Source organism: Scyliorhinus torazame, chromosome 21, assembly GCF_047496885.1.
Source record: "Scyliorhinus torazame isolate Kashiwa2021f chromosome 21, sScyTor2.1, whole genome shotgun sequence".
Classification (NCBI taxonomy): domain Eukaryota; kingdom Metazoa; phylum Chordata; class Chondrichthyes; order Carcharhiniformes; family Scyliorhinidae; genus Scyliorhinus; species Scyliorhinus torazame.
In genome coordinates, this window is record NC_092727.1 from 15517232 (window position 1) to 15529760 (window position 12529).

General features: G+C 47.2%; 1 protein-coding gene across 2 annotated transcripts in view; it reads left to right on the plus strand.

Moving 5' to 3' along the window:
* sidt2 (SID1 transmembrane family, member 2) overlaps positions 1-12529 on the plus strand; it is a 103682-nt gene that overhangs the window by 67687 nt on the left and 23466 nt on the right. The window contains exons 13-17 of one of the 2 annotated variants that reach the window (XM_072486542.1): positions 928-984; positions 4539-4654; positions 7590-7663; positions 9741-9807; positions 11750-11823. In XM_072486542.1, the coding sequence (XP_072342643.1) occupies positions 928-984; positions 4539-4654; positions 7590-7663; positions 9741-9807; positions 11750-11823 (388 nt within the window). The remainder of the gene's footprint in view (positions 1-927; positions 985-4538; positions 4655-7589; positions 7664-9740; positions 9808-11749; positions 11824-12529) is intronic. The other variant, XM_072486543.1, reaches the window with a different exon arrangement.

Below are 12529 nucleotides of genomic sequence, written 5' to 3' on the forward strand. Positions count from 1 at the left end.
GTTGAATCATCATCAATTTTGGTTGCCAACTCTTCCAGGATTGCCCAGGAGCCTCCAGGGATTGAAGTTGAATGAATATTTTGGACACGAAAGGGAATCCAGGGAAATAGGAACAGAGCGGGCAAGTGGACTAGACGTCGAAGATCAGTTATGAGCTTCTTGAATGGTGGGACGAGCTTGAGGGGCCAAATTACTGTCCCCTCTTTCATTTCTTTCTTTCTCAATTCCCTGAGAGCAAGACTGAAGGAAAATCATTCAGGGCTTAAAATAATGATGCGTTTTTCCCTATTCGTTGAACACTTTGGATAATTATTTATGGAATGTGGAAAATGGAGGAGGAAAAGGTTAGTTTTACTGGGCAGGAGGTCATGTGATTTAAATACATCCAATCAGAATAGGCAGGCTTGGATGACTTGCTTATTGCCCGGTCAAATTATTGTAGAGTTGATCAATAAAGGATCCTACCAAGTCAACCGTAGAGACCAGACTGGACCCAGGCTTGATCCAAGTCAGTTGTAATTCATTCGTCATTATTTTGAATGATCAGCAGATTATTCACAGCTGAATAGAGAACGTTGTGGAGGGTGAATGCTGTCTCGTCTGTATCCCCTCAAGGGAGGAGGAATGCCTTTTCTCACTGAGGGGTTAGCCCCGGGAGTGGGGGGGGGCAGGGGGAGAATCGGGTAGCGAGGCAGAGAGGAAACCACACTCAAGCCGTTGGAGTACTAGTGTAGGAGTTAGTGGCATCTATGGGGAGATGATACTAAAGCCAGTTGACCTTCGGTGAAGTTATTGATTTATCAGTTTGCAGGGTGTGTCAAAAACATTTCAATAACCAAAAGCGGCCCCCTTCCCCAACCCCTCACCAAGTGACTCCCTTTATAATCCACTGTTTAACAATCCATATAATTGCTTTTTACTCACTAGGGCAAGACCAATTGAAACGACAGAACTTCTGTATTCGCCTGAGAGGTTTCGATATCGGTAGCGTCTTTTTATAAGAGACTAAAAAAATCTTTGCTGCAAAAAGAATCACGAGAGAATCACTGCACGGTGGCGATCTGATCGACATGACCCAGACGTTTTAATTGCCGCTGGACATTGTCATCTAGTGAAACATAGACTTAGCAGTTTCATGTGGGGAATATTCACGTAATCAGCACTTTCATTTGGGAACTTTCTATTTGTTTCAACGTTATACCAGGTTGGGGAAGTTATGTAAAGATGTACTTTTGTCTCCAGCCTTGTAATGCTCTGTGTTGTGAGGATGGATCGCAATAGCGCTGAGTTAACTGATTGAAACCCAGGGCTAGGGCAGGTTAAAGTCGACCAGAGCTCCTCCTCTTGATTGTTCGCCCATCTACTTCTCCAGAAAGTGTGCATGTACATCGACACCATGCAAGGTCTAAAGTGTGAGGTTCCCCGAAGAGGAATTGCTGGATAATGATAAATCATAGAATTTACAGTGAAGAAAGAGGCCATTCGGCCCATCGAGTCTGCGCCAGACCTTGGAAAGAGCACCCCCTACCTAAGCCCACAATTCCACCCTATCCCCGTAACTCAGTAACCCCACCTAACGCTTTTTTTTGGCCACTAAGGGCAATTTATCATGGCCATCCACCTAACCTGCACATCTTTGGACTTCGGAGGAAACCGGAGCACCCGCAGGAAACCCACGCAGAAACGGGGAGATGGCGCAGACTCCGCACAGACAGTGACCCAAGCCGGGAATCGAACCTGGGACCCTGGAGCTGTGAAGCAACTGTGCTAACCACTGTGTTACTGTGCTACCCTTTGCTCAGTGATGCTCAGTGTCTGCTTGCAGATGCTGGTAAGTGACCACTGCCGCCGAGCAGATCCCTGCCCAGTAAATGTCAGTGCCTTCAAGAGAGGAGCGGAATATGTGAGGAGGATGGGTGGAGCGGAGTATATATGAGATGGAATATATGTGAGTGGGATGGAGGGATGAGGGGAGAGGAAGGTGGCGATGAGGACGGGGGAAACTGAAATAAACACCATATGAACTTAGGGAGCTGGTGTGTGAAGTACCAGCTGAGTTGGGGTTATGCTGATGTTGAAGCTGCTAAGTCTATGCACCAAATACTGATTGTTGTGATTTGAAAGCGTCTTGTCACAAAAATGTGCCACGGTATACAACCCAGCAGACCCTCTGTGTAATGCCCTCATTGGAGGTTGAGTAGATTGGTGAGGGTGTGTCTCTAGAGAGCTAGGCTGGAGAATGTAGTGCATTTACAGGTAATGTTAAGAATAGCTTCAAGGTTTGTGAAGAGAATTAACAAAATTATGAAGTGAAGGAGTCAAATCCCAGGCCACAAGGTAAAAATTAGGATGTCGGTGCTAGGTAGCGATCAGTCCGAACTGTCCCCATTGGGTATTCTTGGGCAAGAACATTATCGTGGACATTTTGAGCAGGTTTCAGGCGAGAGCTGGATTTCTGGAGAGGGAAGCAGTTGAGATAAATGGTGGGATCAGAAGGACTGGATGAGCAGGTCCACCCAATGAGGACGCACCTTCATTTTGTTAGCCAGGCCAACTCACATCATTTTAATTACATTTTGCTTCTCTCTTTTCCTCTTTCTCTCTCGCTCTCTCTCTCCATACCCATTCATACTGAAGTACACATTAACTCTCTTTTAATTATAACAACTGGTTTGGAAGCTATGGCATTAGGACAATGTGTCTAGGTCCTGACAACCTTTATATGAAGAAGTTGGGTAGATGGGCCTGATCTATCCAAAAGGCTTGTTGGAATAAATGGGTTTAAAAACTTTGTATTTTAAAGGCAACCTCATTTTAACGGCAACAGAATTGTATATTAGAGATGATAGTCGACCTGAGAATATTACAGTGAGGATCTGCTGGCTCACCGAGGATATGTTCAATTGTGTTCTTAAATTCACCTCGAATCAAGTGTTGATGCCACTTCATGCATGCCTGATGTCGATCATGATCTAACTTCTAAAAGTGTTGGAAACACACAAAAAAAAAACCTGAGAACAAATTTCTTCGAAGAAATGTGATGTAGCTGTCTCAACACTGATCCCCAGGTAATTAGTGGTCAGGTGACTAAACTGGGCTAATATCAAACAAAGAACAAAGAAACGTACAGCACAGGAACAGGCCCTTTGGCCCTCCAAGCCTGTGCCGACCATGCTGTCCGTCTAAACTAAAATCTTCTACACTTCCTGGGTCTGTATCCCTCTATTCCCATCCTATTCATGTATTTGTCAAGATGCCTCTTAAATGTTGCTATCATCCCTGCTTCCACCACCTCCTCCGGCAGCGAGTTCCAGGCACCCACTACCCTCTGTATAAAAAATTTGCCGCGTACATCTCCTCTAAACCTTGCCCCTCGCATCTTAAATCTATGCCCCTTAGTAATTGACCCCTCTACCCTGGGGAAAAGCCTCTGACTATCCACTCTGTCTGTGCCCCTCATAATTTTGGAGACCTCAAATCAGGTCGCCCCTCAACCTCCTTCGTTCCAGTGAGAACAAACCGAGTTTATTCAACCAAGTTTTCTCAGCCATGAGATAACTATGAGGCACGTGCGTTACAGAGCAAGCCTGTAGTTCACACTTGAGAGGCATTCGATCTGAACACATAACTAAAACGTGGTTTTATTGTCACTAATTGGCCCAGAGAAAATGTTAAAGCAGGCCGATTCCCGGTGTTTCTGGATGAGCAATTCAACAATACATCTTAGCGGAAAGCTCAGTGTGGTTTAGGGCATTAGGCAGCTTCTCACCAGCAGAAATGAAACCAGGTTCAAGACAACACTTTGTTAACACATTTAATTAACTGGGTTAACAGCTGCATAAAAATGGAACATAAAGAAAGGCTCACTGATCAGTGTTGAATTGGAGCAAGTTAATCTCTGAACAGCATTGCATTGTAACTGTTATACCAGTCTCAAATCTAGGTGAGAAATTAAGACAAACACAATATTCATGTATTACATGTACACAACATCGAGTTCATGTATGTTAACATATTATACAGGATCAACATATTCCTGAATGTTAATGGGGGAGATATATTTCCTTCAGGCAGGTGGAACATCTATTCAAATCAGGACGTTCCCAGTTCAATCTCTGGTGCGCTCACTGATCTGCGGCAGATAGGGAGTTGCAATTGACCTCAGTTTCCTGGAGAAGGGTGGGGCCTGGGCTTAAGTCAGCCAGGAATCCAGATCAGATGCTCAAGGAGTTCACATTGGGTGAAGACAAAATCTGCGTTGTGATGCCTTCCAGAGAGAAATAGCCTGCCAATCTTCCCTGGCCAATATTGGACAGGAAGAATTCCTGTTCACGGTGAGGTTTTGGAGATTAGCTAGCATTCCTGGAACATTAGCCCAGGCAAGAGTCTGTACTCTTCAAGGATACGGCCTCACCAATGCTCTGTGGCTCTGGACAGTGGTTTTGTTCAAGGTATCTGACTTCCCTGGGAGCAGAGTGCTTTGTGGAACAGGCTTGTTGCATGCTAACCTTTTGTTAACCTTCCCTGCCCCCTCTCAGAGCGGCCGCTAGAAAATGTGATCCGGCCTCGTCTCGATTCTCTCAGCTCTATTGAGGAAGACGAATACGACACCCTGGCAGACATTGATTCTGATAAAAATGTCATCAGAACCAAGGTAGGTGTCATTAAATTCGCAATACATTAAAAAAAAATTAAGATGCATTCTTGGGAAGTGGCCATCATTGGAACGGTTGGTGTATATTGCTCATCCTTCACACATGATTTGAGTGGATTATTCGGCCACTTTAGAAGGCAGCCAAGAGTCAACCACTTTGGTGGGGGATGGGCGACTGGTTTCCTTCACTAAAGAAATTACTGAGCCAGTTGGGTTTTTATGACAATCTGACGCTTATTCCCGACACCAGCTTATTTCTTTTGAGATATTTGTAGCATCTCAAGCTGCCACAATGAGCATTTGAACTAATGTCCTGCAGGGGATCATTACCCCGTGTCTCACATTACTAGAACCATTAATGTTGTGCTATCTATAATGGTGTGACGACCCGCTGGGCTAGTGCACGGTCAATTCCAGCCCCACTTGACTCGGAGTCGCAATACTATTTAAATTCATAAATAATTCTTAGAAAAACACTCAAAGTCGTTGGCCCTTGGCTGCCCAATAACTACGAGCTTTGTAAAGGTAAACACAATTAATTTTATTAATAACACTAACTGCAATTAAATATGTAGCAAATACAACCGCTTCACTATAATCTAATTCCTAATCCCCCCGTCTTAAACCCGCCCCACCCTCTACACACACACAAGACAGACAAACACAGAGGGACGAAGAGGGGTGGAAAAATAATAATGGAAGCAAAAGGATAAGAGTTTTTGTTTCCGATGCTTGTTTCCAGCACACCTTTCTTCAACTGAGGTTTTCAGTTTGGGGTCTTCACTGCAGATTGATGCGGATTCTGTGCACAGTTATGCAGCTTTCCTGGAGAAAGCACGAGGGGGCGAGAGAGAAGATTCTTTCCTCTGATCGTCCAGGACTCCAACTCCTTCCCCTGCCTCCCTGAAAATCAGCCCACTCAGGCAGGACCCAATCGCCACCTGTTACCGGGCAGAATATGACCTTTTGGCCAATTCATTGATCGCCAGCCAACCAATCGAACCCGAATCCCACCGATCTCTCGGGTGCCGGAATGTCTGAGCTGTGCTGTTCAGAAGTTAGCACGGTGTTCTCTTTTCCAATTTTTGAGTTCCTTTCTTCCCCTTTTCAATTTAAAGGTATATATCCATGGATCAAAATGAGAACCGCAAAAATAAAGAAAGGGGGAAAAAGGGAATAAACAGGGAGGGTCCTTACATTGGTTTCCTTATCTCCTGTCCTAGGCTTTAGAACCAAGGTCATTTTACTGCTGTGTTCTGCCATTAGCAAAATCGTGGCTAAACATGATTTTTGATTGTTATAATAATCTTTATTAGTGTCACAAGTAGGCTTACATTAACACTGCAATTAAGTTACTAGCACTCTTAAGTTCCATGATATGAGACATGACATGACATGCACCACAGTACCAGACCTTAATGCATTCCTCTAAAACACCTTGGGCGGGATTCTCCGACCCCCCCCCGCCGGGTCGGAGAATCGACGGGGGCCGGTACGTTCTCCCCGTCTGCGTGGGTTTCCTCCGGGTGCTCCAGTTTCCTCCCACAGTCCAAAGGTGTGCAGGTTAGGTGGATTGGCCATGATAAATTGCCCTTTGTGTCCAAAAAGATTAGGTAGGTGGGGTTACTGGGTTACGGGGATACGGTGAAGGCATGGGCTTAAGTAGGGTGCTCTTTGCAAGAGCCGGTGCAGACTCGCTGGGCCGAATGGCCTCCTTCTGCACTGTAAGTTCTCTGATTCTATGATATCGCACCTTTCACAACCACAAGGCCTCCCGAGTAAGTCAATCAAATACTTTTTTGATGTATGGTCTCGCTTGCAATGTCGGGAACTAATTTGTGCACAGCAAGCTCCCACAAACAGCAACACAATGAAAGACAAGATAGGCTGTTTGTTGCCTGAGGGATTAGTGTTGCCCAGGTTACTGTTGCCCAGGTTACTGTTGTGTTTCAAAATGTGCCGTGGACTCTGTTCTAGTCACTTTAGATAGAGCCTTGGTGTCTAGTCTGAAGGAGGCATATCCCCTCAGAACTACACTGGAAGAACAACACTGGAAGAGCAGCACAGGTGTGCGTAAATCTCCTGCTGTGGCCTTAAACTCATGACTATTTGACTCAGAAAAGTGTGCGCAATCCATTCAACCATTATTTAATATTTCTATTCTATCATCTGGAATTCCATATGTCATAATATCCGCTTGGACACTTCTGCAGTGTTTCTGCTGATTTTCATGGACATTTCCTCCCCCGCTTGCCCAAAGTACCACACACATTCCGATAGAACAAGGCAAGGTACCAAGTGCTGGGATTAGAATAGAATCGCTACAGCGCAGAAGGAGGCCATTCAGCCCATTGAGTCAGCACTGACCCCCTGAAAGAGCACCCTACCTAGCCCCACTCCCTCTCCTTATCCCGGCAACCTCACCCAACTTGCACATCTTTGGACACTAAGGAACAATTTAGCATGGCCAATCCACCTAACCTGCACATCTTTGGACCGTGGGAGGAAACTGGAGCACCCGGAGGAAACCCACGCAGATATGGGGAGAATGTGCAGACTCCGCACAGTCACCCGAGGCCGGAATTGAACTCGGGTCCCTGCCGCTGTGAGGAATCAGTGCTAACCACTGTGCCGCCGTGCCGCCCTTAGATAGGTGCATCATGGCTGGCGCAGACATGATAGGCAGAAGTGCCTCTTTCTATGCTGTAAAACTCTGTGACTGTGATTAACTGCACTTAAACCAGGAAGATAAGTCGTGGGATAACGAACCTGCTTCTAATTCACTGATAGTAGGTGTGCCTCAAGGTGCTTGATTTATATTTTTCAGACTGTGAGGTGACTACATGTCGCTCACCATTCCCTGGGCAACGCCACTGGCAGGAAACGAGCAGCAAACCCTTTCTAAACATCCCTTCCTTTCTTTCTGTCTCTGCAGAAGTTTCTGTACGTCTCTGACCTCGCCCGGAAGGACAAGCGAGTTCTCAGCAAAAAATACAAAATCTATTTCTGGTTAGTCAAGTTTCTAATGGAGGCGATTTGCTGAATTTGTTTCGGAGATTGTTAGTTTTCATTGTAACCCTTGAGATTTTAGCTCCACATCACTCCTCCAGGCTCTGATTCCAGCTGGCACGCTGTTCCAAGAGCACTGTCGGCCTTGTGACACTTGCCCAAGTAGCCACGGTTCTTGAGTCTGGGCTGGCTGTTTAACCAGGGAGGGCATCATCTTTTCTTCATGTGCAATTTCCAGTGATGAGGAATTTCCTGTGATGTGCGTTTATGACTCCGAGTTCCCTGACTCAAGAGTCTCAATTGTGCTGTTCCTAACACAGCTCTGACTGAGATTAGATAACCTGCAGCGGACTGGAGGGGTGGGGGCGGCGGTCACATGATGTAAGCGTGGGAGCGGCTGCGTTTTTGCGTGTTCTGGCACTGCTCATCTTTTGTTTCTTTCTTTTTAATCCTGATGCACACCCCCATAATTATTTGATCCTGATGTGTGTGATCTGTGCTTTGTTCTTGGAAGATCCTGGCTAGATTTTGGCGACGGGAGCCGGGTTAAGTTGAAAGAATCCTTGGTTGATTGAGGCGGTGGGAGATGGCCGGGGCTGGGTCCAGTTTGCGGAGGCGGGTTCGCGGGCATTCGCTCCGGCGATGCCGTGGCCGTCGGGATGATTGGTGCCATTGTGAGTGATGTCGACCTTGGCTCTCTGGCGCACGGTTATTGGTGCTCACATTGATGAACTGCGAGATATCCCACAGAGAATGGATGAAGCGGAGAAGACTCGAGAGGGAAGTCTCCTCGGTGGGGGCTCACCTTCAGTCCTCGCAAATTCTGCTGCACGGAACGTCGAACATCCTGGTCAATCCAGGGAGATGGGGCCAGAGGTGGAGTGTTTGTGCACCTGGTCTCCTGAGGGAAGCGGGGGGTGAATTCCCGGCCGCATTTGAGAACCGGCGTTCACAATCTCGATTTGAAAGTTGGGAGTTTTGAGTTCGACGAAGCACCTTGCAACCGGATCTTCGAGGACTGGGGTCGGTCGGAGATCCCGACCACTGGCCTTAATTTATCTTGTCCTTGGTGTTGATTGAGAAGAATTGGAGACCGCCGAAAATGAAGGGTCTTTGCCACCTGCCGGGGCCTAGGTGAATCTTTGGGATGATGACAAGGATGGATCCTATTTGCTGCTTGACATTCCTGTCATGGCTGTGGCCTTTCCAAGCTCCGTGGATGATTATATTCTGCAGTTCATCATTAATCCTGAACTGTGCTCCCTTGTCATTATATTTCTGGTTGTGTGTTATTGCCTTTTATCCTGACTTGGTGTATGTGAGCAGCAGAGGTGCGTTCCACCCTGTTATACTGAAAACCATGCTGAAATGGTTGTAACAACTGTGTTTTTCTCTGCGCTGTGCCATTCGCTCCCCCCGCCCCCTTTGTCAATGGGATTTCCCATTGATGCCACCCCACGCTGCCAGGAAACCTGTCGGCAGGGGTGTACTGATGGCGGGAAGAAGGAACCCCAACAGGCGGAGAATTCCGGCCAAGGTGGGTAGTGCCATAGCGAGTCGGTGGTTTGGTATGGAAGTGGTTGAGGGCGGCACGGTGGCACAGTGGTTAGCACTGCTGCCTACAACGCTGAGGTCCCGGGTTCGATCCCGGCCCTGGGTCACTGTCTGTGTGGAGTTTGCACATTCTCCCCGTGTTTGTGTGGGTCTCGCCCCCACAACCCAAAGATGTGCAGGGTAGGTGGATTGGCCGCGCTAAATTTCCCCTTAATTGGAAAAACAGTGATCCGGGGCCGGGATCAAATCCGGGTCCTCGGCGCCATGAGGCAGCAGTGCTAACCACTGTGCTCCCCCCCCCCCACCCCCCCCCGTGAAGAATGTTAATAAAACCCTGTACGTCAGGGTGGCAGAGTGATTAGCACTGCTGCCTCGTGGTGCCGAGGACCCCGCGGCTGGGTGTCGGAGAATCCAGACCCTTCTTTTTTGTGTAACTTTTGTTTTTGGTTTGGTTGAATTTCCGGCGGTTAAAGACTATTTTGGCTATTTAAGAATTAACTTTACAATTTTCTTCATTAATCAGGAATATTGCGACAATAGCGGTTTTCTACGCACTGCCGGTGATTCAACTGGTTATCACTTATCAGACGGTAAGAAGTTGAATTATTCACGCTGATTATTCACACTTACTCGAACATGCGTGCAGTTAGGGACGTGAGTCATGGGTTTTGAGGGCAATGGAAGAGTTTGAAAAATGCTCCGTGGGTAATGTGCCAGCACAGCTTAGGGGGTGTACTTGCCAATTGGTAAAGTTCACATCCTCTGCAATGGTTCAGGGCCAACTAAAAATAACACACACAAAATCTGGTGTGTGTGTGTGCTCAAGGTGCCTGCATCTGAACTGGAAACATAGTCAATGACATTGTAACTAGTGCAGAGATGTTGAGCACTGCAGTGTCGCAGTTTCGCCATCCTTTATTCTTTCACAGGATGTGGGAGTCGCTGGCTAGGACAGCATTTGTTGCCCACAACCTAATAGCCCTTGAGAAGGTGGCGGTCAGCCGCCGCCTTCAACTGCTGCAGTCCATGTGGTGTAGACACACCCACAGTGCTGTTAGGGAGGGAGTTCCAGGAGTTCAACCCAGCAACAGAGAAAGAACGGCGATATTGTTCCAAGTCAGGATGGTGTGTGATTTTAGAGGGGAACTTGCCTTTGGTGATGTTCCCACGGGCTCTGCTGCCTTTATTCTTGTAGAGGGTAAGAAGCCCAGGATCTGGAAGGTGCTGTCGAAGGAGGCCACTAAAGGAGTCGGGACAGGATTGGTCAAAGTTAGCCTCCGTTAGATACACCGCCAATCACAGTGCGGAAAATGCTCATTAATCTCACACGTACTGAGGAATGATCTTCACTTAATCCTTGCAGAGGGGTGAAAGTCTGAGTGAATTCTGTTGTGATTCAAATTGAGTCTATTCAATTCTGATTCTAAGCCTATCTCTCAAGGGACTAACATTTTGGTCGCAACATGGAAATAATGATGCCGGAAGTGATCCCTCTGGTGGCACCGGTCTGGAAGTGCACAATTAAAAGTTGATATTTCAGCCGTTCATATTTGAGGCCTCCGTGCGGGTGTGAAGAAGTGGGTCCAGGAGAATGAGCCTTGGGAAATCCGTGTGCCCAGTACTGGGCCGCCTGAAATTTTTGAAGCAAACTGCTTTAATGGCCAGAAATTTGGGAATACAATGGGTTGGTTTTGCCGATTTCCACACCCGCGTTTCCCAATGCTGGGAATTTAACAGCCATGAACCGACTGATGAAACTACGGCTCCTGCCTGCTGGCCCAGACTCGATTCAGGTGCTGGAAACTGTGGAATGAGAGTGGCTCATCGAAGCCTCATACCACACAGGCTGCACACAGCCCGGATAATCGCAGACAATGGGGGTATTTTTCCGCGCGCCCCCCCCCCACAGTGTGTTCCTCTGAGGTGGCTAGACTCCACGCTTTCACCTCCCGATTCAACTTCTTCCCCGCTGACCTCACCAACTCCAACTTCCGCAGAGTTCCATCTTTTGACACACGCTTTGTTCCCCCGCCTTGCTGAACCTTGCCAGCTCAAGACCACTGTGTCGTCTCTCCCCCCCCCCCCCCCCCCCCAGTCAGCTGCACCCTGCCCTCGAGAATGCAGACCCTCAAGCTCTTCATCTCGTTAATTCTCTCTCTGCCGTTAGAAATCTCCTGAAAACCTACTTCACCTTGTTTCTGATCATCCCTCCTACTGTCCCCGCTTGATATCCAGACTGTCCAGAGTGAGGCGTCACAGTCCATTTTATTACTTCAAGGGCGCTATGTCAATGTAATTGCTGGAGAGAAAGATGAGTCAGGCACCGTTACACCAAAATGTGACCCAAATAATTTTTAAGGAGCTGAATTGACAAATGACCCCTCCTCATCAAAGTTTGTGAAAAGATTGGGAGGCCCAAGAGCAAACACAAAGGGCAATACACACAAAAAACAATCAAATAACATCAGTTGACCCAGTGTCATTGTCAACTGGAGCTTACTGATAGATCTATTTATCATTCTCGTCCAACAGGTTTTCAATATCACGGGAAATCAAGACATTTGTTACTACAATTTCATGTGTGCCCACCCACTGGGGGTCCTCAGGTCAGTGACCGTGCCATTGCTGCTGTTTAGACATCTTTAATGCAGTGACCATGCTGATCTCATGGTGTTGAGGCAGAGGAGATGGGTTTTATGGTGGGCAGTGAGAAGAAAACATATTCTCTCGATTGAATCTGTGCTCCCTGACTTTTGTTAGACTGCATGCTATAGGGAATAGAATCGCCTTTATAAAGGACAATAATTTATTTTCTGTTTCGGGTTATGGTCATTGCTAGCAAACCCATTATTGTCATCCCTAATTTCTCTTCAGAAGGTGGTAACGCCACCACTACCTCTTACGAAACCCTCCCCGAACCCCCATTGCTGGTTTTCCTGTGGCGGATGTGGCAAGCCATTATCCATTGGTGGAATCTTCTTGACCCGCCAAAGTCTACTTACCTTTGCGTGGCTTGGCTACTCCGTTGCCAGGGAACTCACCGCTGGGCGGGGTGGGGCTTGACTTTGGCAGGATCGGAAGGTCACGCTGGCGGGAAGGGCCGGAAAATGTACCCTGCAATCTTTGTGGTAAATTTGCTCCCAGCCAGGGTACGGTAGGGTGCTTTACGCCAGGGACACTTAAGCCTTTTTCTTTTGCAAAAATATACTTTTTTTTCTTAAATAGCTGAATGAACATTACAACCATTTCAAGATGGCCATTACACAATGTTCAATAATATTCCAGTTCTCTACATAGACCAAATTGTACTCT